The 26518-nt window shown below is 52.2% G+C and overlaps 1 protein-coding gene across 1 annotated transcript; it reads right to left on the reverse strand.

The window, feature by feature from the left end:
- Nucleotides 1-892: 892 nt before the first annotated feature.
- LOC132249385 (uncharacterized) lies at nucleotides 893-26229 on the reverse strand. Its single transcript, XM_059724416.1, has 13 exons — nucleotides 25242-26229; nucleotides 24140-24650; nucleotides 23589-23704; nucleotides 23133-23255; nucleotides 21882-21961; nucleotides 21360-21462; nucleotides 21166-21261; nucleotides 20792-20899; nucleotides 20334-20469; nucleotides 19694-19788; nucleotides 19341-19493; nucleotides 18626-18773; nucleotides 893-2589 (listed from the first exon to the last, which is right to left on the reverse strand). The coding sequence occupies exons 2-13, from the start codon at nucleotides 24507-24509 to the stop codon at nucleotides 1586-1588; spliced, it is 2532 nt and encodes an 843-aa protein (XP_059580399.1). The 5' UTR covers nucleotides 24510-24650; nucleotides 25242-26229; the 3' UTR covers nucleotides 893-1585.
- Between the last annotated feature and the right edge of the window lie 289 nt (nucleotides 26230-26518).

The following is a 26518-nucleotide window of genomic DNA, read 5'->3' on the forward strand; positions in this document are numbered from 1 at the left end:
CGGCTGCGCCACCATGTTGATGCACCCCCTGCCTGCCTGGCAGCAATGGGGGGCATGAGTCCACACTGCCACTGCTGCTGAGCAGGCAGGGGGCACCTTGCCATGGTGCTGCGGCTGGAGTAGGGCTCCTGGCATTGGACTGAGCCTCCCCACCCACCAGTGCCAGGTTCGTCCAACTGAGTGCCAGATGCTTTAGTGGGAGGGCAGCATGGTGCGAAGCCCTGAGTCTTCAGCGGGCAGTCTGCATCCGCCTCCCCACCACAGCCTCCGCTCCAGCCGTGCCGCCTGTGGGGAAGGGAGAGTGGGGGCAAGGCAACCCGGCTCCGCGCTCCACTCCATCCAGAGCAACCACCACCTCCCACAGACAGCAGCTGGGGCTCGGGCACTGCTGGGGGCAGGGGGCTGTGCGCCCTGGCCCTGGTCCCATAGCCCTGGCAGCTGGACCCCTTCAGCTGTGGGGTGTGGCCCACATAACAGGGACTCCAGAGCAGGCAGCTATATCTGTACAGGACCAGGACATGAGTGCAGGGGCAGATGAGTGGGGTGGGGGTGCACTTGCACTTTTCTTTCATTGCTGGCCTACCCAAAGTTTAAAGAAACTGCCTGGGAGTGGCAGCATCATTTCTATTCAGGCAGCAGTGAGGAAGTCACTTGACTTCATGGCTCATTATAATCCACTTGGTTCCTTCCCAACTCTTCATTTCACAGGTGTTACCAAACCGCTGTCCTTTTTTCCACCCCCAAATAAATGGCCTTAATGTCCCACTAATAAAACTTTTATTTCTTCTGCAATTCTGCTGTCTCCTCACTGCTCCTGGCAGTATAGCTCTGCAAACTGCTTTTAACTCAAGCTAAACACATTAACTCAGGTGCAAAAACAACATGCATTGGATGCACTATCAAGATGGCCAAAACTTTATTTCATTTTAGGAATGTGAGAAAGACGTACATTTAACAGTAATGGCTCCAAGAATAAAAAAAAATGTCTTTTGAGCATTTCTGAGCATTTTCCTCAGCCCCTCATGATTTCTGCAGTCTCACTGGCTCCGTCCGGTCCATCTATTCATCAGCAGCCAATGCTCTGCCCCGAGTGGAAGAAAGTATCCGTGCATGCTGCTCAGTACTTTTGTCAGTCTGGCAAAACAAGGCTGCATCTTCATTGCAGACTGGATAAAAGCTCCTTCAAGCTGACTGTTTGGCCCATTTCCATTCCCGTATGGACAGGGGTGCTCCTCTTCCTTTCCTTTTTGTCCATGTGACCTCTACTATGCTAGAGCAGTGTGTCCTTGTAAAACTAAACCTTTACAGCCCCATAAACAGTGACTTCTGGTCACAGACTAAGCACAGATCATTGTGACAGATAAATTTCACATGTAGTGAAGGGGCAAGATCCCTGCTGGGGTCAACTTCTTTAACTGACTTCCATGGTTATCACACAGACTTTGGCAGTTCACTGTGAGGTGCTATCTGCCCTTTCATGACTCCCCCTGGCCTGCTTATAGGCAGCTGGAAATGGCCAAACAATACTGTGTGTGTCTAAACGCCCTTTACATGACACCGCATTGCATGGATATGGAAGGGAAGGCTATATTCTTCCAAAGGCCTTGTACCTTTGTAGCACTCTGCCCAGGGCTCCCTTCACCTCCCTGTTGCGCAGACTGTAGATAAGGGGATTCAGCATGGGGTTGAGAACAGCGTAGAAGACAGAAATCACCTTGTCCTTGTCTGGGGAGTGCTGTGCCTGGGGCTGCATGTACATGAACATCCCCGTCCCATAGAATATGGTCACCACAGTCATGTGAGAGGAGCATGTGGAGAAGGCTTTCTGGCGCCCCACAGCAGAGCCAATCTTCAGTATAGCCTGGATGATGCCAATGTAAGACACCAGGACAAGGAAGAGAGGGAACATGAGGGTGAAGAAACCCCCTATAACCATCATTTTCTCTGTGCTGGAGGTGTCTGCACAGGATAACTTGATCAGGGCTGGGGTTTCACAGAAGAAATGATTGATGACATTGGGGCCACACAGCACTGGCCACAAGAAAGGTGAAGGAATGGCTGTTGCCAGGAAGCCAGTTGTCCATGAAGCTGTTGCCAGGTTGATGCACACTCTCCTGTTCATGATAGTATTGTAGCGCAGGGGGTTGCATATGGCTACATAGCGGTCAAAAGCCATCGTTGTGAGGATGAAGCATTCAGCAGAGCCCAGGAACAGAGTGACAAATGCCTGAGTTTCACACAGCTCGTAGGAGATGCTCTTTCTCCCTGTTATGATGTTAGTCAGCATTTTTGGGATGACAATAGAGACATAGCAGATGTTCAAGAAGGCCAGGTTGCTGAGGAAGAAGTACATAGGGGTGTGCAGTTGAGAGTCCAAGGAGGCCAGTGTGATTATAGTGAGGTTTCCCAGCACAGCGACACCATAGACCAGGGAAAAAACCACAAAAATGAGCCACTGCAGCTCTCCCTGGTCAGAAAGTCCCAGCAAAATGATCGCTATGACCACACTGTGGTTCCTCTTTCCCACCTTGCTCTCCATGCTAGACCCAGAATTGTGTAGGCCACATGTGGATGGACATATGCACAGGCCTGCAGAAAGGGACAAAAGGAATTGTGGGTTAGAATGACAGCATGGGAATTGACCCTGATGTTAGGAGATGTTGCACAATGAGTAGGAGTAGAGATTCAATCTGCCACCTCTTGAGTTGGAAACAGGGTTTAAGTAGGTGGTTTGAGAGCCCTCCTATGCAGGTCTGCCTGTAACAGGAAACAAAAATCCTACTGGGACTTCACAGATGTTTAACTAAGTGGTGAAACAAGTCCAGAGGAAAAAACAACACCAATGTTCGAGAGCGGTAAACATTTACGCAGAGTACTATAATCATAATATGCCCAGTGCATCAGAACTGACCCACAGATTTTACCTAGCTCTATAAATGCAATACCTGCATTCAGCACAACAAAAAACAAAGGATGCGTATAACATTCCCTCTTGTTTTTTTTCTGTCAATCCTAAACAATTTTGTTCTTGTGCTAGCTTCCCAGAGCACTTGCTATGAGAATTTAATTCTAGATCATCAAATGACCAGAGAGGAAACACTCCTCAGGAACATTACTTCTAGCTCAGTGGCACTTCCAAAAGTAAGGAGCGGTGAGAGATTTTGGCCCACAGTGAGTGGACATAGGGAGCTCTGTAGCATTGATGATATTTTAGTGGGGTGATTTGCTCTTCTCTCTGCACACCACAGGGTGTGCCAGACTGCCATGGCCCCTCACACACTCAGCACCCCTGCCATCCTGAATTGTTCCATGCAACTCAATGGAGGAAGGGGCTATCCAGAATGAGTTTGGGTATCCAAATTTGACCGTAAGAGACTAGAGATGAGAGAGCATCCCATATCCTGGACTGGACCCTAGGCAGAAAGGTGACCTGTTTGTGAAGGTACACTGCACATCCTTCTTCTGCCTTTAACTTTGAAGAGTCTGCCAGTGCTTTCTGTGGAGCATTAGGGGAAAAGCCAAGAGCAGGAAGCGACTGATCGCTGGAATGACTCAAGTAACATTAAGTCCCTGTAGCCAAAACAAGTCTGACTTTTGATTCAGAAAAGCAGAATAGCTCTGGTTTCTGAAGTGGATCATGGCAGTGCTGTTCCCCTACAGATGTGCCTGGTGCACACACGAAAGCACTTGCTGAAATAAGGAGGAGACTTGGTGAGACTTGGTGCTCCTTGCATGAAATGCAAAGCAAAGCCTCGCACAGGAATCCTGGACAGGACTTTGGATCTCAGTTCTGCTCTGGACACACCCTGGCCATGCAAAACTCTTTGTATACCTAGGGATTTGTTAGACTCACAGGACCACAAGCTGTGGGCTCAGCCCCTCATTGAGCTGTGCCCCAGGGAAGTCATTTGGAGTTGAGGGAGAGCAGTGCCAGCCAGGACAGAGCCCCTCCTCATCTGTGCAGACTGCCGGCCCTGGAAGTCCCAAGAGTCAGCAGGGAGAGAAACAGGCACAAAAAGGTAATCAAAGGGAATCTCAACTCACCTGCTACAATGCAGTCAAGTTCAGATGTCAGCATTTGAGCAGGGTGAGAGCCACCTCCTATGCTGGATGTGCAGAAGGGTTCATCTGGCCAAAACAATTGGCTTACAATATACACAATAAAACCTATGGGTCAGCTGGTGCTAGAAACTCAGAGACTCACAGGAGACTTCCAAATGATCCCACAACTACCTGAAAGGACTGGTGCTATGAGACAAGCAAAATCTTACCAGAATGGCTCCCAGCAATTAAGTCTTTGAGCCTTCCTTGCAAGAAGGGTGTACCTGCTAATGCAGCTCTGTACTATTAAGCTAAGAGATGCAGAATGCTCCAGGGACCGTCTCCCAAACACACAATGATGTCAATGCATAGCTTTTACTGTAGACACCTCTCCCTGTATTTCACTCTTAAAATGACACAATATTTTTTTGGATTAGCTGTTTAATGTTACCGTGAACCCCACTACTGAACACAGTGCGTTGTTTTCACTTGACTCTCCTTTCAGAAACCTCTTTCCAGGCTTTTTGCGTTAGTGTATGTTAAGATGTAAATGTTTTTTTTTCCTTAATTCATCTGTAAACAGCATGTTGAGTAGGGATAGTTCCAAGTTTATTTGCAACACAAGCACAGGATGAGATATGAACTCATGGTGTGTTATAACATGAGGGAGCACCGCAGGTTATGGATTTGGTGTTGGAGAACACAATGGACAGAACAGAAGTGTCTGACGCATTACTACAAAGGTCAGACCAAGAGTAATGCCTCTTGGAGTTTTTAATATTTTTGAAAAAAAAATTAACTAGGCACAGATACAATGTACATTGATGTTGAACACACTGCTGTTTTCTGTGTTCTGGGTCTGGTATTTTCTGGATATTTCCATAGGTGCTTGGTGTGGTGATGCTAAACACAAGGGCATATACAAACATGCTGGGCAACTTTGCCAAACAAAAGCATGGGCCCACATAATTTTAAGTAGTCCTTATAGATTCATAGATTCATAGATGCTAGGGTCGGAAGGGACCTCAATAGATCATCGAGTCCGACCCCCTGCATAGGTAGGAAAGAGAGCTGGGTTCAGATGACCCAGCTAGATGCTTATCTAACCTCCTCTTGAAGACCCCCAGCGTAGGAGAGAGCACCACCTCCCTTGGGAGCCCGTTCCAGACCTTGGCCACTCGAACTGTGAAGAAGTTCTTCCTAATGTCTAGTCTAAATCTGCTCTCTGCTAGCTTGTGGCCATTATTTCTTGTAACTCCCGGGGGCGCCTTGGTGAATTAAACCTCATCAATTCCCTTCTGTGCCCCCGTGATGAATTTTTAGGCAGCCACAAGGTCGCCTCTCAACCTTCTCTTGCGGAGGCGGAAGAGGTCCAGTCTCTCCTCATAGGGCTTGGCCTGCAAGCCCTTAACCATACGAGTGGCCCTTCTCTGGACCCTCTCCAGGTTATTCTACATCCCTCTTCAAGTGTGGCACCCAAAACTGCACGCAGTATTCCAACTGCGGTCTGACCAGCGCCCGATAGAGGGGAAGTATCACCTCCTTGGACCTATTTGTCATGCATCTGCTGATGCACGATAAAGTGCCATTAGCTTTTCTGATGGCTTCGTCACACTGCCGACTCATGTTCATCTTGGAGTCCACTAGGACTCCAAGATCCCTTTCCTCTTCCGTGCCACCAAGCAGGTCATTTCCTAGGCAGTAGGTATGCTGGACATTTTTCCTCCCTAGGTGCAGCACTCTGCATTTCTCCTTGTTGAACTGCATTCTGTTGTTTTCTGCCCATATGTCCAACCTGTCCAGGTCTGCTTGTAGTTGTTCCCTGCCCTCCGGTGTGTCCACTTCTCCCCACAGTTTTGTGTCATCTGCAAACTTGGACAGAGTACACTTCACTCCCTCGTCCAAGTCGCTGATGAAGACATTAAACAGTATCGGTCCAAGGACTGAGCCCTGCGGGACCCCACTGCCTACACCCTTCCAGGTCAATACCGACCCATCCACTGTGACTCTCTGGGTGCATCCCTCTAGCCAATTCACCACCCACCGGACTGTGTAGTCATCCAAGTCACAGCCTCTTAACTTGTTTACCAGTATGGTGTGCGATACCGTATCGAAGGCCTTCCTGAAGTCTAAGTATACGACATCAACCCGTACTCCTGCGTCCAGGCATTTTGTAACCTGGTCATAAAAAGAGACTAGATTAGTCAGGCACGATCTGCCTGCTACGAACCCGTACTGGTATCCCCTCAGCATAATTTGTCCTGCCGGGCTCTCGCAAATGTGAGGCTTGATAATTTTTTCAAAGACTTTGCCTAGGATGGAGGTGAGACTGACTGGCCTATAGTTGCCTGGGTCCTCCTTCCTCCCCTTCTTGAAAATGGGGACCACATTGGCCCTTTTCCAGTCCTCCAGGACCTGGCCTGTGTGCCACGACTGCTCAAATATTACCGCCAGTGGTTGCACAATGACATCAGCCAGTGCCTTCAGTACCCTCAGATGGAGCTCACCTGGGCCTGCCGACTTAAAGGCATCCAGTTCCTCCAAGCGACTCTGCACCATCTCAGGGTCTACGCACGGTAGTCTGGCGTCCTGCTGCTGCCTCTCTACAATCCCAGTGAGATCCTTGTTAGGCTAAACCCTGGAAAATCCATCAAAGTGAGTGTATTCTGCTTAGCAGAAAATGACAACATTTTACTTTATCCCCGGTAATAAGGAGCCAGGCAGCTGTGAACATGCTATCCCTCCTCCTGCCGATAAGCCAAATTTCTACTCCTTACCTTCTGCTTGTATTTCATTCCCACTCTGCCCCACCCAGCACACACGCATGCGCGTACATGCACGCACACCTACACATACATACAGACACGCACGCACGCACGCACACACTGGTAATCCAAAATGATCTGGTTATCTCATGGGAGCTACATGGAGAAAACTAAGCTGCTACATAAGGCTGGACAACCCATGGAGGTATGTTCTGCTAGGACAAGGGCAGGCAAAATATGGCCCGCGGTCTTGATCTGGCTTGCCAGGCAATTTCATCCTGACCATGGACACCCACCAACTAACTGCGCCCTGCCCAGCCTGCGTGCCTCACTCCCACCCTCATGCAAAGGCCCTGGCCCAGCCAGCACAGAAGGAGGGGCAGGGGTGTCCCTCTTTATGTGAAGGAGCAGTACACTTCCCTACAAGTAGAGATTGGCACCCAAGGAGGACAACATGAGACCCTCTGAGTTAGAATATGCGGAGATGTGACAGCTGAAAAGTGTGTCTGTGTGATAAAGGTGCTTGCTGAAGGCACAAGGAAGATTAGACCAAGTGTTCTTCTGTTTTTGTTTAGATATTAAGCTATATGTTGTTGCTAAAAGCCTAATTAAAGTTTAAGATGTAGTGAGGCCTTGTATAAAGTAAGGCCTAGTAAATTTAGCAAAGCCTTGAAGTAGTAAGGTCCTGTGGCATAGTTAAAATTACCTTATCAAAGGAATGCAAGGCTTGTACTGCTATTGGTCAGTCTAAGGACAGTTGAAGTAAAAGGAATCTCAGTGGTTGTACGTTATCAGAACCATTCAGAAGCTTTAAATTGGCTAGAATATGTGGAAACTATTCAGAAGGAAGATACAGCTCTGTGAAAAGGATTAGTTAACTGTTGCCTGGATCAGTGGGCCCGTGGACCTCAAGGAGCCCAAGAACTGCATTCCAGAGTTCTTCCTGGTACCCTTCGGACAGCGCTGTTTGGGGATGCCTGACTTCGCTGAACTTTGTGGAAAGAGTAGCTTTCTGTGTATCAGGCATCAGAAGGGACTGCCGATCAGTTGCAAATGCAAATTGCTTTTGTCTGTCATTATTTGTTTTGTTACTACGCGTAGTTGTGTTTTTCTTAAGTCAATAAACTTTTCTTACCTTTCTACCCCCGACCATACTCTCAATCCCGAACCCTCCGCAGGCGGCTGGGACAGGGAGAGTGTGGTGAAGGGGATATAACTGTAGGTGTCTATTACAGACCTCCTAGCTGGGAGAAAGAGCTTGAAAACCAATTCACTAGGGAACTGGCAGAGGCTACACGCTCTCAGTGCATGGTCGTTGTGGGTGGCTTCAACCACCCTGACATCTCATGGGAAGAGCTTTCAGCCAAATCTGATCAATCACGAAGCTTCCTCACTTGCATTGATGAGCTCTATTTGACCCAAGAAATCTATGGGCAGACAAGAGGTAAGGCACTACTGGATCTGGTACTGGCCAAAGGGGATTATCTAGTCAGTGACCTGAGGATCGAAGGGAAGCTTGGTGACGGTGATCATAAGTTGATCGCTTTCTCTATCCATCACAAAGCTGGCAAATAAGTCAGCAATGCAGAAATCTTTGACTTTAGGAAAGCTGATTTCACAACCTCAGGAGGTTGGTTGTTGAGGCTCTGAGAGACCACGATCTGACAGGGAGGGGAGTCCATGATGAGTGGTCGCTCCTTAAGGGCGTGATCCTAACAGCACAAAAGAAGTCTATTGCAGCCCATAGGAAAGGTAGAAAAAGGGCTGGAAGACCCCTTGGCTCATTAGGGAACTCATGGACCTCCTGAATCTGAAAGAGAAGCTTCTAAGGGATGGAAGCTGGAACCATCCCTAAGGAGGATTATGCAGCACAGGCCCACACCTGTAGGGAGCAGACCAGAAAAGCAAAGGCTGAAACCGAACTCAAACTGGCAATGGGAATCAAGGACATTAAAAAGTCCTTTTTCAAATATGTGGGAAGTTGGAAAAAAAACAAAGGCAACATCGGACCCTTGCTGAACCAAATGGGGCTACTAACAACTGACACCCAGGAGAAAGCTAATCTCCTCAACGATTACTTTGCATCAGTTTTCCACCAGCCCAAGGAGATCACTCTACTTGACAGGATGCAGGACTACCAGGGTAAGAGCAATCATATGCCTACACTTGGTGAAGATCTTGTGAGGAAACAGCTTGAGAGGCTGGACATCCACGAGTCAGCTGGCCCAGATGGAATGCACCCATTGTGGCTGACATCAGCGCACAACCAATGGCGAGGTTATTTGAGATCTCGTGGTGCTCAGGAGAAGTTCCTGAGGAATGGAAGAGGGCCAATGTAGTGCTTATCTTAAAGAAAGGAAGGAAGGAAGATCCAGGGAACTACAGGACAATCAGTTTGACCTCAAACCCTGGAAAGATCTTGGAAAAAAAAATCAAAGAAACCATTAACAACAAGCTAACAGAAGACAATGTTCTGAGAGATAGCCAACATGGCTTTGTTGCGAGTAGGTCTTGCCTGACCAACCTAATTTCCTTCTATGGCCAGGTGATGCAACACCTGGACAAAAAAGAAGAGGTTGACTTCATATATTTAGATTTCAAAAAACCTTTGACTTGGTCTCCCAGGGTGTCCTCGTGATAAAATTGGGGAACTGTGGCCTCAACAACCTTATGGTCCGAAGGCTGGGAAACTGGCTCTGTGGTTGGATCTAAAGAGTGATAGTTGATGGAACACAGTCAACATGATGCATGGTGACTAGTGGCATCCCCCAGGGCTCAGGACTAGGACCATTACTCTTTAATATAGTCATAAATGAGCTGGATTCAGGTGTCAGAAGCGGACTGGCTAAGTTCACAGATGACCCTAATTTATGGGGAAGTGCAGTCATCCTGAGGATAGGCTGGCAATACAGGCCAACTTGGACAGGTTCACAAGGTGGGTGTATCAAAATCTGATGACATTCAACACAGAGAAATGCAAGGTACTCCACCTTGGGAGAAAAAATCCATATCATACTTATAGGCTCAGCAGTGCTACACTCACTAACTCCAACACCAAAAGAGACTTGGGGATCACGATTGACAGCATGATGAACATGAGCCACCACTGCGATGCCGCAGCCGGCAAAGCAAATAGAACTCTGGCTTGCATCTACTGATGCATCTCAAGCAAGACCCAAGAAGTCATCCTCCCACTTTACTCAGCCTTGGTGAGGGCTGCAGCTGGATTACTGCATCCAATTCTGGGCTCCACACTTTAGAAAAGATATAGAGAAGCTTGAGAGAGTCCAGAAGAGAGCCACACACATGAGTAGAGGTCAAGAGAACAGGCCTTATGAGAAGAGGCTGAGAGGCAGGGGACTCTTCAGCCGAGGGAAGCAACAGCTCAGGGGTGATTTGGCAGTCTATAGGTATATATGGGGTGTGCATCAGGAACTGGGAGAATGCCTGTTCACCAAGGCACCCCAAGGGAAGATGAGGTCTAATGGTCACAAACTGCTGGAAGACCATTTTAGACTGGACATAAGGAAAAACTTCTTTACTGTCTGAGTTTCCAGAGTCTGGAATAGATTCCCCCCAGAAGTGGTGCAAGCACCTACTCTGGATACCTTTAAGAAATGCTTGGATGCTTGGTGAGGTCATCTGACCCCAGATGACTTCCTGCCTCTTGGGCATAGGGCTGGACCCGATGACCTGCACAGCAGGGGGCGGGACCTCCCACGAGGTCCCTTCCAGCCCTGATGTCTATGAAATCTATGAAACTTCTGGGTGCGGCTGCTGCTGACACTACTGCAGCCACTGGGGGACCTGCTCAGCCTCCCGTGTCCCAGCAGCTTCTCCTATCTCCTTGTGGCAGCGCTTGCTCTGGGAAGCAGGTAAGGAAGTGGTTGGAGCAGGGGGAGGCAAGGCTACAGCTGGGCAGGTGTGCAAAGCATGGGGCTTGTGAGAATACGAAGCCTGCACCCAGGGGGGCAGCAGGAGTGTGGAGCTTGGGTGGGTAGGGTATGGGTGTGAGGGAAGGTGGGGGTGTGTGGGGATCCTCCCAGACACTCCCCCTATGGCGCACAGGCCCCACTGTGAGTGGCAGCAGCAGCAGCAGCAGCAACAGGTGGCAGGAGCTTGGGGCACACGTGACCTGCGTAGCTTCTGCTGCCTGGCAGCGCACGGCTCTAGCCACCACTGCACATGGTGGCAAAGAGTGTAGCCAAGCCTTCCCGCCTCTATCGCACAGGGCTCCCCGCAGGGCACATGTAGCTCCCAGCACACGTGCATCACCGGGGAAAGCCACGTGCTATGGAGCCGGCTGCCTTCCCCGCCCCCTGCTGTGCAGGTCCCCAGACTGCTGGGAAGTAGCAGGGCAGGACTCCCCCCCACTTCCAGTGGAGTCCCAAGGACTTGCACGGCAGCCAGTGGGGAAGGCAGCTGGCTCCATTGTACGGGGCTATCCTCAGTGGCGCATGAGTGCCAGGAGCTGCATGTTCGCCATGGGGAACCCCCCACAATAGAGGTGAGCCGGCCTGGCTGTGCTCCTTACCATCATGTGCAGCTCTGGCTGGAGCCAAACGCCACCCAGCAGCAGTGCCTGCGCAGGCCATGAGTGCTACGAGTGCCTGCTGCCTGCTGCTGCTGCTGCTGGCAGGGGCTGTGAGCCATTGGGGGTGGGTGTTGGGGGTCCCCACACTCTCCCACCCTCCCTCACACCCCACACACGCACGCCCTGCCCCCACACGCACCCCCACAGCATACCTTATGCTTCCCCACACACAGCTGCACCCCCTCACAACCCCTCCCCCCAACACCCTCCCAGCCGCAACCCCCTCCCCGCCAAACTAAACAAGAGTAAGACTTTATTTTTGAGTAATTATGCATTTGCCTCTATATACACCATGCAAACACAAATCACGTAAAAAAAAAATTTTGTAATAAAATGGAAATATGTTAAAGCAGGTGTTTGACTTTTAGTATATGATTTGGTTTTCTTTGGGATCGAGATGGCACCCGCGCCTCCCAAAAGGAGAACTCCTGGAGGGCAAGGGAAGGGACTTCAGGCAGCTAAAGTCCGGGGTTAGGGGCGGGACTTCTGGTCCCCAAATGGCGACCAGGGGGCGGGGGATCTGTCAAGGGGCAGGGCTACCTGTGCGGACCTCGACAGCTCGCCAAAACTTGTTAAGTTGCCCTCCTGCCAAAATAATTGCCCACCCCTGTGCTAGGACAATGGTACCTGGCCTGCTGGGCAGAACAGCCCAAGTGAAGAGCACTGGTTTGCCTAAAGCATGAGAAGGAAGAGGTCAGGGAGGGCAGAAACTCCCGCACAAACCCTCCAGCTTGGGGGCATTGGGTTGGGTAACTAAACCTTTCCAGAGGCTACTTCACCAGAGGGCCTGGTTGTGTGAGGGGCAGTTCCCCTCCTGCCGCTGTGGCCTGATGAAGCCTGAAAACCAGGTGACTTTTATGGAGGTGTCACAGGCTGTACTTGGGCAGCTAACTCTGGACACGGGAGTCTGAACACTGTGGCCCAAAAGTGTGCAATACCTAAGAAATGGGATAGGTCAAATGTGTCACAGAGTCATGCTCTCTGGTAGCAAAAGGAGATGATTCCCCAGGGACTTCAGTGGAGCTGAGCCCTTTACACCAGAGCCTAACAGAGCAGCCCCATACACCAGGCAGTAGCAGTGCCACAATATTATTGCATTAGGGCTGGGCATGAAATCTGGTCCCTACTGAAGTCAATGGGAGTTTTCTTCCTGATTTCAGTCAGGTTAAGATTTCTCCTCAGATGTATATCTTGCAAGGAAGAAGCCAATTGTCACAGTGAGAACCTGTGCGGCACCAGGCACTTTCCAATGCACCAAGTCTGCTTCCTTGGAAGCAACTAAGGCTGGAGAAAACTCCTGACTGCCTCCACTGGTTTCTGGGTTACTCTGAGCACGACCAAGTTCTGACATAGCTGGACGGCTGTGGGCATTTTCAGCAGATGCCATAAATGTATGTGCCACATGGAAAATGGGTGCAAATGCTTAGGGCTCCCCTTCAATTGCACCCATTACACTAATATCCACAGCTGAATTTAGCCCTTAGGCTCCAAACCTTCGTTCTGAGCTGAAGATGAGGAAGCACAGCTGTCCCATCGGCTACATCATTCACTAGAAGACAAGACAACGTATTTGGGACAACAAATGACAACATCCTGTCTACTTCTTGGATCCAGGCAGAGCTAAGGGGTGGACAGGACATTGTCATTACTTCCCAGCCCTGATCTCAATGGGCAGGAAGCACTAGAGAGAGAGAGAGTCAGGTCACCACAAACAAAGTTTGCTAGAAAAGTTTAATTAACAGAATCTTCTTCAGTATTTGTTCTCCTTTTCCTTTTCCCTGGAAGCTGTGTCACCTAAAAGGGGCAGCACCTGGGTACTGAGCTCCAATTATTTGCCACTGAAATGAGCTCTATGGGGCCTTATTAAAACAACTGCAATTAAGACACTCCAACTGGGGAATGCAGCCAAACAACTAATACCTTTTAGTTTACTTTCTCAGCAAAGGAGTCCTGGTTGACAGAGCAAGAGAGGAATCTACAGCTCCTTGCAGTACACCAAGGGCCTCATGTTCCTGCATGGCTGTTTCAGGATGCTAGCGTACATCACCCTTGTGCCATCATAAAGCACAAAGCTACACCCTGGATACCTTGTGCCATCATAAGCACTTTTTACCTGGGGACACATCTCATGGCTGGCATCCCAGTGTGAAATGTGTGCCCAGGGTGTCTCTTCCAGGGGGCTTCCTGGGGCGTGTGGTCAGCAAGCCGGAGAACCCCTATGGGGAGTCTGCTGCTTGCAAACACATACTCCAGGTTGGGGGTGGCACCCAAAGCCATTGTCCCACAGGGTTGGACCCCTGAAGTCCTGGGAGTGGTAGAAGCCCAACCCTGCAGGACAACAGCCCTAGTGACTTCTGTTTCTTCTGGTCAGTCGGATTAGCTGCGCTGGGACACATCCAGGCACAGATGAAAGGACATAGGGCGGGCTCCTGTATGTCACAGGCTGGCAAGGATATGGCATAGGGCAGTGGTGCCCAACCTTTTGGTCCTGAAGGCTGGATGAGTGCTTTGGAGTCAGGCATGGCCGTGGGGCCAATCCAGCATGCGTGGTCCCTGGCTCTGAGCTCGAGCAGGCCTTAGCTCCATGCACACACCAGATACAGCCCATTACCCCAGCCCCTGTCCTGGCTCCACCCCTACAAATGCGAGATCAGGCCCACTGCCAATCCCTCAGCCCCGGCCCCAACAATGCCCCCAGAGCTGCATAGGCCAGATCAGGTTGGGTGCCATACCCCCTGCCCCAGGCCCAGCTAGGAGTCTCATCTCTGATCCTAGCATGAACTGCAAGGCCCGACTGCCAATGCCCTCGTCAGCCCTGACACTGCCCTCCTACATGGATAACAAGACAGGCAAGCATGGACACCACCAATCAAATCCAAAGCCGCCTCCTCCATAGCAACACAGAGATGTGAGTTCTTATTGCGATTACCTTGGAGGCACTGGCCTCTGGGCCTTGGGCTATATCCTGGGCAGTGGGGGACACAGCTTAACCGCCCTTCAGGGTACGAAGCAGGAAACGTCTCTCAAGCCCACTCACTCACAAAGGACACCTCTGCCCACATAGCCACCAGTCAGCAAGGCAGGAGGCAGGCTGTGGTGCAGAATCACAGACACGACCCTCACCATGGGGGCTCCTCCCAGCCTTCGCTGAAAAAAGGCAAAAGTGTGGTGGGAGAAAACTCCCTGGAGTTCGTTGTCTAGCTGCATAGGGACCAGGTAACGTGGGTAAAGAATTGACTGCAGTTTATTTGCTCGAGCAATGACCATTAAGCCAGCAAAAAGGCAAAATGGCCCCCCCTAAAGGGTGGGGCGTTCTTTTATAATTTTTACAAGTAGGCAAGACTACAGGGTTAACAAAAGCAATACTTGGGCGGTGCTTCACAGATCTTCATAACAGCATATTTCTATTAAGCTGAACTAGTACTTTCTAAAAGGTAAAAGTTAAGTAACAGTAACATTATGATAGGTTAGCAAGAACTTGCACAGTGGTAGATACTTCTTAAGGACACGATCACTGTACTTAGAACAATGGCTTCTTTGTCTTACCTTGTTCCTTGCTGTATCTGGTTTACAGCACATAGACACAGATTCACTTGCTGCATTTTACTCAGAAAATGGTTAACACAGTTAAAATGATTACTTAACATAAGCAAAGGCTTAGCTATCATTCTGCCTTGTGGTCAGCGGCATTTCTAGGTCACAGGTCATGCCTTGTATTCAGCTGCAAAGCTAATACTTCTTAATAATCTAAATTATTGTTAACCTAACAGTATGATATCAGAAAACTATTTTATTTCAGGGTAATAACAAACATGCTCACCACAAAAGGTAAGCAGGTTCTTTCCATTTGGAAAACATCCTCTGACCTCAAACTAGCTCTTGTTCCCGTCTCGTGAGAACGGGTCACACGTGCAGTCTGGACCTAGGCAGCTACTGCACAGGGCTCCTCCTGCACCAGTGGCTGGGCCAAGCCAAACCCCTCTGCTTTACCAAACTGTGTCTGTGTCCACACGCAGCCTGGACCCAACCCCACCCGTTGCTTGTATCCACCTATCCCCCAACCTGCTGCAGACACAGCAGCAGCAGCACTCTCTCCACAAGGAAACAAGACTGTTTACTGTGGTTTCAGGTCCAGTGACCATGGAGCCTGTCAGGGGATGACTCCTGGGAGCCCAGCTCTGTACGCTTTGTAGGGATCCTGCCTTTTGAAGAGGTCTGTTTCTCACAGGACCAGATTGAAACTAGCTGTGTGCAGCTGGTGACACATAAGGCTCCAAAGGGTTGCATGATGGAGTTGTCCCCCTGTTGTAACCCTTGGCTCTGGATGACCATATTATTCAAGTTTAGTCTGGTGGCTGCTATGTGTCAGAGCCACAGGCTGGAACAATCCTGCTGCGGGCCCAGGCAGGCCAGTGTTTCCACCTGGCCACTGATGAATCTCCCTGCTCCTTGGCTGCAGCACAGCCCTGGCACAGCTCCTCCCTGCCCAGAGCTGGGCTGGTGCAGGCAAAGCTCCTAGCACCCACACGCTGCTGGAGCTCCCTGGCTCCCTGCGCTGGATCTGGCCTGCAGGCTGCATGTTGCTGGCTCCTGGTGTAAGCTTTCCTGGTAGCTACTAGAGCTCCTGTACTGAACCTACTAACACCACAAGCTGTTCCTTCCCCAAACCTGGTGGGACAGAGCCCAGCAAGGGGCCAAGGTAGTTTCTGGCTTTATGCTGGCCTTGCACTAATGGTTCAGCCTCCCGCAGCCTGCATCATCTGCTTCAAGGATTAACCCAGGAGCGGGACACTTTGGTAACTTCCCTCTTCTCCTCAGCTTTGCATTTTTCTCCTTCCCATTGCACAGCTGAGCCTGCTTTAGCCCTGACCCTGAACGTTAGACAGACCCTCTGTCAACTTCTTTTCCAATCCCACCCCCCTGCCCCACACCTTTAGCCAATCTTGCAGGGTCAGGTTTATTGCTCTGGTGTCCTGCTCTTTCTATACAATATACACACAATATATAGTGATCCAGAGCAGAACAGAGGGCAAATATCAGTGCCACATTGGGCGCCTATACACATGCAGCAAGGCTGCTCCGATACACTATATTTACAGCACATTGGAGCAGACTCGATTAATCGTGTCTACTTAAGCATGGTAATTACCATGCTCCAGCAGACTCCAGCATCATGTGTATCAGTTTCTCCATGCTGAAAAATGGTGGGGGGGAGCTTTAGCTAACGCTCACGAGGCGAGCTTTAGTTAAAGCACCCCTGCCTCCATTTTTCAGCATGGGGATGCTGATACACATGAAGCTCTGGGCATTTTAATTAGAGCAGCTCTTGGAGCCACTCTTATTAAAGAGTCCCCCTGCCACCCGCAGTCCCAGAGCACGTCTATAAATGCCCCTGGTTCTGGCTTCTGCCTTTCAGTCCCTTGCAGGCTCTTCCCCAGGCTCCAAGACCCTCCAGCAGGAGCAAAGGGTGCCATGATCCAGCTGAGGGGGCCTGTTTGCACCACACAGGTCTGCAGCCCATGCAGGCAGCCCTGGGCCTTGGACCGGGAAGACAAGCACAACCTGCTATTGCAGAAGAGCCCATCAGGTTCGGGCTTTTAGGAAAGGCACTCACCTCCAGGGCAGGACCCATTTCCTTCTCCAGGGCCAGTGGGGACACTTCAGTCCTGCCAGGGAGAAGCAGATTTTTTCAGAGCTGCTGCTTCCTCTAGCATGTGGCTCTTGGCCTCAAAATACTGCCCATCACTGCATTGCCAAGAGCTTCTCACCACTCGTCTGTAGCCAGCAGCTCTCAGGGGGCATCAATACTTCAAAACTCACCTGGATAAGGTTCAAAGCAGCCCACTTCTGCCATGAATTTGGTGGGACCCTAACAATTCCTGAATGAACCCTCTCCTTGAGGGAGCAAACTTCTCCAAGAGAGAAACCAGCATTTGTCTCACATAATATGTCCATGTATATGAGACCCACAAGTAGGTGGCATGTGGCATACTCTGGAAAGAGTTTGAGCTGCCTTTAACCCAGAGGAAGGATATCAGAGAACCTCTGGCAGGCGAATTACCACGGTCTTCCTATTTAGCAAAGAAGCAGGACAGTCCTTCTCTGCCAGGGCAATCTTTCCTACACCAAATATCAGCAACAAAGATGGGCTTAGCTTAAATACCCACAGAGTTTAGAGGGAAACAGTTCAGGGTTGGTATAACGGGCATGGGCAGGATAAGGACAGAAACATAAAAATCAGCACAGCCGCCAGCCAGAGATAAGAAACAACCCACCCCACAGACGGAGAAACCAGAGCCACAACTCCAGCCCAGCTCTCGCCGCACCTGATCTCTGCTCAGTAGCACCAGCCCCAGCCCCGAAACACCTGAGAAGACGTCAGTCCAGGGGCTCACATGAGATAACTCTGCAGCGCAGCCGACAAGAGGCACTCTCTGCCCTGGCCACTGGGACAGGAGGTGAGTGGAGCAAGGTGGCCTGGGAAGGGGCAGGGTTAGGAGAGTCCCTGAGGCTAATGCAACCAATCCCATGTCCTTGTAACATCTCTCCTTCCTGTAACACTGTTTATTTGTTCCTCACCGTGTGTTTGGTTCACCTGGGTCTCAAATGGGGACTATTTCCTCGAGTGGAGGGAGCGTGGAGGAGGGAGGTGAGCACTGCATCTGTTCTTTACAGAGCATGTCTCTATACCTGTGTTTTAGCTATGTATCTCAATAACATACATGCATGTTTCATTAGCATAACTTTTGCCCGCCTAGGGGTGTGATTTTTAGTATTTTAATGAGCTCTTTGACCCAGTACTCTGATTCTGCTTTTGTTTTCAAGCCTCCTTTATCTAAGACTGTCTCCTCCTTATCATTGCAGATGGGCATTCGTCACATAACATTCACTTTTGCTTAGGCTTTGCATGGTAGTTTCTAGGTCAAACCTCACAAGCAGTCATATAGGATGAGGGAGACCTGTTTTCTAGCCTCTTTCATCCGTGGGGAGATGAATGCACACTGTCTGGTGTGTAGGGCAGGGATGGAGGAAATGGGCCCTAGCAATGGCAGGAGGAGAAGGGAATGGGGCCCAGTGGAGAGCTGATGCCAGGCCAGGTGTCTTTGGGGACAGGGGGGACAATTCCCCACGCACCAAAGGGAGAAGGTTTGTGTTGGTGCCGTGAGGCTCCGTCTTTCTTTTCACAGGTCCCTGATCCGCAGGGGCAGAGGAGAGGGGACGGTACCTGCAGAAAGGACCTTGGGCTGCTGCAGAGGGCAGGGGGTGCTGGAGGAGCTTGCCAGCAGGCTGTGGCCCTGGAGCTCTCTGGGCAGCTGTTTGAAGCCCTTCATGAACAGCAGCTTTCTCATGATCCTGGCGGGGATTTCTTCCTCCTGTAAAGGCATAATCGCCAGTGAGAGACTCTTTTCCCTCTGGGAGGTGGCAGCCACAGGATTGTCACAGCAGCAGAAAACAACAGAGTTTACCCAGCCCCTCCCCATCTCTAAGAGATGGATCAAGCACAACTTCTAAGACAGACTCTTTTAGGCTGCTTGAGACAGGGACGATCCTTCTTGGAGCAGGGGTCAACCTAGATGAGTGCCTGAGGGGTCTACTCTTCTATGACTCCATAGCCCGGGTCCACTTTCAGTGACCTGGGGCTGTGAAGGGGCCCTGCCCTTAACCTAGGCAGTGGCAGCTTCTCCTGATGGAGATGTACATGTTGTCATAGGTCCTGGCTGGAGATAAGCAGCTGAAGGGGCCGTATTTGTGCAGGGGACAGGCTGGTGCCATCCCGAGCATACAGCTGAACAAACTCCTTGCTCAGAAGCACTTGCCAGGGTTCCCATTTCCTTTCACACTAGTTTCCCCAGGTCACCAAGTGTCAATGGGTGAAGGGGCCTAGAGGTGAAGTGCCCTGTGCACCTCCAACCACTCCCTGAGCCTGACTGTCTGCTTACCTTGTCCCCGATCAGGTGGCCGGCTTCCCCCAGGATGGCATAGAGGAGGATCAGCGCAGCACAGCTGGCACACATGTTCATGTCCAGCACCCCCGCAAGTGCCCTCTGCACGAAAGATCTCCTTTGCCCCTCTGATAAGATCTTTTGAAACACCTGAAACCAAGGGGACAGAAAGTGTTTGCATATCCCAGAGCCAGGCTCTATGTCCAGGCCAGCCCCTCACCAGGGCAGTAGGAAGAACCTTGTGAGCTGCACAGAAGCAGCAGGCCTTTCTCCACAACCCTGGACACAGCCACTATTGACTCACAGCCCCACACCCTAAGCTTTGTCAGGGCTGGGCAGAGCATCCTTACCTCCCCGACTTGGGCCAGGTCCATGTAGCTCTGGACCTGGCTCTGCTGTTCCCAGCTTAGATGGAGAAGCCCCTCTGCCTCCTGCATGTCTCGGCCTAGGACACACAGAAAGATCTGACTCGGAGTTGACATTGTGGCTTCAGTTTTTGGTGTCTGCCCAGTGGAGTCAACACTGCCGCATGGCACAGCGTGCTCAGGGCCCTGGAAGGGTTTCATCATCCTGGGTCGTAAGTGCTGATCCAGGCTCCCTAGGTTTCCTGTGTCTTTTATGTTCTGGGGGCTCTGGGACTGCCTGCTTGCAGTCAAGGCAAGTGCTGCTCCAAGTTACTTCCCTGGCAACACCCCCAGGCTCTTGCTTGTGGTCTGTGCTACTGCTCCTGCCCAGCGGGGGCTCTTTCCCACCATGTCTCTCCCAGCATCTTTCCTTTCCCCACATTCAAGGACAGACCCTGAACATGCTGATTTTCCTAGCCTAAGACCAAACTGGGTTCTGGAGTGAAAGGGCTGGTGTACATTTGCACACTAATCTGGGTGTGGGCAAACACTGGCAGGGAAAGCTTCTTGTCCCCGAGCTGGGATCAGCGTGTGGACAGAAGGATTGTTTGCATAGGGGTCTTGCACCCTGGCCAGGCTTCCTTACCCTTGTGGTGCAGCAGGATTTGGGCGAGCAGGTAGATGCCCTCCCTGGCCTGACAGCTGATGTCTGCTGCTGGGTGGCTGAGGGACAGACACAGCTGGGCCGCGGTGTCACCCATCTGGGGCAGGTCGGGCGAGTCCTAACAAGGCGGAGAGGGGAAGGGAATGCATCTGCGTCGTACCTTGCATCACACACACACTTTCCCAACCTGGGTGTCTCTTTCCATCTCCTGCTGCCCCATGCCGCAGGATAGGTCAGGGCAAAACAGCTAGTGCCAGAGCACTAAAGTCCTCTGTTCCCATCGCAGCCTGGAGCCAAGGGACCCAAGCTGGTTCCCTGGAGGTCTCCCTGCCCTGCTGCTCAGGAAGGCCAGGACCAAATGTGATACTGCCCGGAGCAGGGTGATCACATGGCAGCCTCAAAAGACCCAGGAGGCACCCCTGAGCCCAGGGACCCCTTACCTCAAACTGTGGGAGGAGGGAAACAGCAAAGTGGAGAAGGGCACTGCTGCTCCTCATGGCCTTCGCCCTGTCTATGGCGCCAGGAGACTGCAGCCAGGATGTCAGGTACTGTGGGAGAAACAGGGTCAATGGCCACTGGCCCCTGCAGTACCCACGAGCCCATGCCCTTCCTCTGCCTCGAGCCTATCTTGGAGGATCTGCCAAATGGTCCGAGGCTCTGAAAAGAGCTCTCCAGGCCTGGTACAGACAATACAGATGCCTCAAGACAGACCTCTCTCTCTCCTGACAGGGCATCTCTGAGGATAACCTTGGGCAGCTAACAGGGCACTGAGGCTGTCCCTCCCCAGAGCCCAGCTCCTCCGCACTGTGCTCACCTCCCAAAGGAACTGCAGCCTGCCCAAGCTGGGTGCGGTGGCCAACAGGCTCCTCAGCATGGCCTCCAGGTCCTCCACGTGCTTCTGCTGTTTGGTCTGGAGGGGAAGGATAGCCAAGGCTCAGTACCATGCAGCCCGGGGCTAGACGTGCCAGGGGCTGGTGCGCAGGGCTGTGTAGGGGGAGGAGGACTGACCCTGACATAAAGGCTGTTGTGTCTTGGGGACATCAGGCAGATCTTCAGGGTGGTCTGCACCAGGCACGACTCCATGGCTGGCTCCAGGGCTGGCTTCAGCTCGCTGTCAGGAGAGAGGAGCCTGTGTTAGCCTGAGCTCTGTGGGGCTGGTGGGGCACTGCTCTGGGCTGGACGGAGGTGCTGGAGTCGGTACCAGTTGGCAAGAGCGGAAGGAGGAGCTGACATGGTTACGACCCATCTGAAGTCTCCCAGCCCATCAGCATCAAGGCTGCAATAGAGCCCCCTCTCCCACTGCCCCTGTGACCCTGCTGCCCTCCTGCAAGATCTCCACAGCTATCCTCTCTTCAAGGCCCTCCTGACACCCCTGGAGGGAAATGCTCTCCAGTCAGGAAAAAGAGGTGCCCGTGCTGTATTGCAAAATTGTACACTGGGGGCATGTGATTTGGGTGGGGTGGGCGAGGAACTCCGACCAATGCCAGAGCCAATATTGGGGCTGGAAGTGTTGGGCCGGTACACCAGTACCTGAGGCTGCAGATGGCAGCTATGCTGTTGCACAGGATCCTGTTTGGCTCTTCATCCTGTGTCACTGTCTCCATCAGGCCCTGCGAGACCCAAAGGACCATGTGAGATTAGGGCCCCACAGGCCTATCCTGCAGGGGAGACCACCCAGTGCTCCAGGCACAGGCAGATGGATCCTGCTTGCTATGGCAGGACCCCACCCACATTTCCCTCACACCTGTCATGACCCAAAGGTCTGATTTTTTTTGTGTGTGCTTCGGCACTAAGAATTATCCCTGTGGGTTTACAGCTTCATTGCACGGTGGAGTTCTGCTGCGCAGAGAACCCGCGTGCAGGGAAGAGAGTTCCCGCCACTCTACAGCTGTCTTTGCAGGGTGCATTTCCTTTGCAACACAGAGATGCATGGTGCAAAGGAGTTCCTGCTCGTCGTATGCAAATTCGTGCCCCGCAATTGGCTAGTGCTAAATTATTCCTACATGGCGGCTAGCGATTGGCCTGCTAGCCGTATAAGAGGCTTGAGCAGTTTCTGCCCAAGCCGAAGAGGACTCCACATCCATCTTGTGGGGACTCTGGGTGTGCGCGGCAGGGTAATAGAAACCCTGTGTGTTGCTCAGAGGAGTTTGGCGGCCTGATCCACCACCCACCTCTTCCCGTCTTCGAACGGAGCCTTGTATAAGACGTATTGACGAGTTTATGCGTTTTTGTCCTGGACATCCGGAGTTTGTCTGCGTGGAGCCTAGCAAACTCCACGTGTGTTCATGTTTTCTTTTGTAACTGCAACTCAAGCAAGTTCTCAGCCTGCACCGCGACCATCTTGGTGTAAGTAAACAACCTTAAAATAAACCGTTACGTGTCTGTGCCTAATTCTAGCTTGGCGCCCACCCTCTCCGACTTGGCCTGCCCGGGCTGCTGGCCACAGCCCGCGTGCAGAGCGACGAAAAGGGCCCGGGGCCCGACCCGGCCCGCACAGCATCCACCCAACCAACGTGCCCGGCCCTCCCCTTCCAACTCCCTCTCACACACACCCCTGGACCCAGCTGCTCACACCCTGATCCCACCTCAGCTACCCTCCAGATGCAGGATTCGCCCACTGTCCTGTATGGCTTTAGCCCAGAATTTCCCTTCCCCGTGCTCCCTTGTCAAGGCCCGGGCATGCCTGCCCTCCCCTGTGTGCACCCCGCCTTCCTGGCCTTGGGAGCCCCTGTCTCTTCTCCCTCCCACTCCCCACAGTGCCCAGTGCACGGCCAAGCTCACCATGATCTTCTGTAGCAGAACCACTTGGCAGGTCTCCGGCTCCAGGGTGTCCTCTCCCCTCTGCTTGGTGGCTCTGCAGAGTGCGGGGATGGCAAGAAGGAAGCGGTCTCCATGCTCCTTGTCCTGCATCCCCCCGGAGTGGGATAGGAGGAAAGACGGGGTGTTTGCCAGGGACCTTCCTATCCTGCCCAAATCAAATGTGGGACTAAGACCCCTTTGGATGCCCCCCTTTCCTTGCACTGGTCTCCTGCTGGGGAAGCAGAGTGAGAAGCAGAGGCAGCACCTGTGATCGGAGGCTGGCTCTCAGACCAGCACACACAGGTGGATGTGTCAGAGCCCGTGGGCTGAGTGTCTCCATTGGGGAGACCTTGGTTCATATGGTATGACTGCCGTAAAGGCTGAATGTTGGGAGTCAAGGGTGGTCTGGGGGCCAGTTCCCTTAGGGGACTTTCCTACCTTTCCTTGGCCCTGGAGGTGCAGTATGATGTCTGTGAGGGCTTCTTCCTCCAGGAGCATCAGGTCTTCACCCTCCTGTTCTTCCTCCACCTCCTCACCTGGCCGGTAGGGAATCACTTCACAAGGATGAAAAGGGAGAGGGTAACTGATGCTGCAGCTTGAAGGGTGTAAAGGGGCACAAGGGGCGCAGAGATGCTTTCATCTTCTTTCTGCATCCTAGGGCCCTATCCCTATCCCAGAGCAAGTATCACACAGCCTCCCCGTGCTCTGACTCTGCATTTTCAACCTCATGCCCCCATGACTGAGGGGGACCAGACTGTCCCTGCTTCCCCGGCAGCTGCTGGCCCCTGCACTGACCATGGTTCCCCCTAAGCCAAACCCCACGGCGCCCTCCTACAGGGAATGGTGCCCATGACACTGGGATCACTGGAGATGTGTGGCTCAGGCCCTTTGTCCTGGCTAAGATTCAACTGCATAATGCCAGGGATGGATGGATTGGTCTCAGCGACCGCGTTGTCCCCAGATTTTTGGCACCCAGGCTGTCTCCGCACCTTTCATGGTGGTGCCATAGGGCGGGTTGCTCCCGGACTCCACAGAGCTGTCAAGGTCTCCCTGGGAAGAGCTGGAGCTGAGGCTGGGGCTCGGGCAGGGCTTGCTGACCTCGTGCCCCAGGGAAGCTGGGTCCCCCTCCATGGCAATGCAGGGGGCCGCCTCCTCTGGCCTGGTTTCAGGGCACAGCTCCTGGTGGCTGGGTGCCCTGGGAGGGGAGCTGCACGGCAGCCCTGCCTGGTGCTCTTCCTGTGCTGGGTCCCGCCTGCCCAAACGGAGCCGGGGCACCACCCTGCTTTCCGAGAGGGCTCCTCTGCCTCCTTGGTCTTTGTTCCAGGAGCTGCGGGCTTCCCTCTCCAGCACAGCAGGCATGTCCACCACCTGGTCTTGACTGTGCCCACTGCACCAATCGGGCTGCTCTCCTCCTCTGGCACAGGCCTCCTGCTGCTGACCTCCTCCCCTGGGGACACCTTGGTCGTCCTGTGCTTCAGCATCTGCCTCAGCCTGTCCATCCTGGCAGGGAGCAGAAGCAGTCGTGAGCCACACATCAAAGCATCTTCTCCCTAACCACCTGTCTGCCCTCCCTGGCCACCTCAGCTAGTCTCCCTTGTCTAGGAGACAGGCAGCTCGCTCAGCTTTTCCCTCCCCATCCTAGCAGCTTTGGTCCCAGGGGTCTCAGGCTTTGAGAGCTGCATGGTCAAGGACAAAGACCTTCAGTTGGTTTGGACATGCACTTCCCTCCCACTGCCGCAGCCCACTCCCTGCTCCTGACTGGGATGGACTAAAACCCGGGAGTATAGGCCTCCCGTTGGATGTACTCTCTGACTGATATACAGGTTCCCCAAACCAATGACATGTGGAGCCCCTTGCATGAGAGCTGTGGGTGCTCAGCAGCACCACAGGTTTAGGCTCCCAGAGCCATTCAGCCTGGGAAGCAGTTCCTGCCTGGGGAGGGGTTGAGAGTCCACACTTGGGGATCTTTCCAAACACCCTGCAGGTGGCCTTGGAGAGCCCTAGGGGCTGCGTCACTACGTGGAGGTTTTGATTCTCCAGCCAAATTTGCAAATATGTGAAGCTGGCAGGGGCACGCTGAAGGCCACTCACTTGCCCTGGGGGATGGAGCGCTGCTGGGCAGATGCTCACAGACCCTCCGGGTGTGCTGTGATCCACTTGAGGCTCAGGCACTGAGGGGTCCTGACGCTCTTCTCTGGAGCCTCCGCTGCTTCCTAGGAGCTGTAGCCGGTGGGTGAGGTCCGCTAGGTGAAAAGGGACTACAGGATCACATCACTAGGGTGGTTTGACCATAGCCCTTTAGACAGCCCCTTCCCTTCCAAGAATTTGCACTTCTCCTTTTTCCTGCCCTTTTCCCTCGGTGCTTCCCCACTCACAGGAGACTTGTCACTCCCTAACTTGTCCATGTTGGCCCTTCACTCCAAACCAGATTGAACTCCTGCTCCTTTCAGGTAGATGTTTGAATCCTCTCTGCTGCTCTCCGCCTGTCTTCTACCTTTGGGGGGTCTTTATCCCTGTCAATGCCCAGGAAAGGATCTATTCCCCAGCTCTGCATTACCAATATATCTCACGCTACATTTACTCTAATGACATCCAGTGTTCCTGTCCACACTGGCTGTGCACCATGCCTTATCCATCCTGGCTCTGAAGGAGACCCTGCATCAGGAACCATTTGGTGGCTTCAGGTTCACAGTTGAGGAAAAACCTGTCTGAATCAGAGATATGAAACACACACAGGGTTAAAAAACAAACATTTCTTATCCTGTCCAATTCAGAGTGTTGCCTCTGGACCATGCCCAGCTCCTTCCTGCTACATGTGGAGCTGGTAGGAAAGGTTACTCTCAAGGCAGGTCTTCTGTGGATGCAGAATTAGTCTTTACCTGTTTCTGACCTGCAGGACCTGGGCCTGAAATCAGAAGAGACCCTCGCTTCCTTGCCACCTCCACAAGGTTGTGAGCCTCAGGGTGGTTTGTCCATTTACCCGAGCCTTACCTGCTCCCCCTCAGCTAAGTGATCTCTAGGACAAATCCTCCTCTGGACTGGCTTTGTTGTCCTTCTCCAGCCGCTGTCAGGCAATCACTATGAGAAACCAAAAGTGCCATGAAGTCTCACAAGTTTGCATGAAAAACTCTAGCACCCTGAGCCTGATTTAAATAGGGAAATGAATCCTGAAGTGAGGTCAGTGAGGAAGGATCTCATGTGAGCAACACGTCTGTAGGTCAAGTGATGGAAATAGGCTACATGCTCAGGGGCGAGGCTGAGGTTGGGAAAATGTGGAGGAAAGAGGAGGAGGATTTTCTACGACAACCTCCATCATTTGGAGCTGTGACCCCTGTCGCTTAAGGTGCTCTCCTCGCCTGGTGCACACA

The sequence above is a fragment of the Alligator mississippiensis genome, chromosome 3, assembly GCF_030867095.1.
Source record: "Alligator mississippiensis isolate rAllMis1 chromosome 3, rAllMis1, whole genome shotgun sequence".
NCBI lineage: Eukaryota > Metazoa > Chordata > Crocodylia > Alligatoridae > Alligator > Alligator mississippiensis.

Bases quoted from the DNA above. Each gene is read 5' to 3' on its own strand.
- LOC132249385 (XM_059724416.1), bottom strand. From the start codon at position 24,509: ATGCCTGCTGTGCTGGAGAGGGAAGCCCGCAGCTCCTGGAACAAAGAC. The intron at 21,463-21,881 runs GTACTGGTGTAC...CTCTCCTGACAG, and splicing joins GCTGCCATCTGCAGCCTCAG to CGAGCTGAAGCCAGCCCTGG. The intron at 2,590-18,625 runs GTACCGTCCCCT...CCCTTTCTGCAG, and splicing joins GCCCAAGGTCCTTTCTGCAG to GCCTGTGCATATGTCCATCC.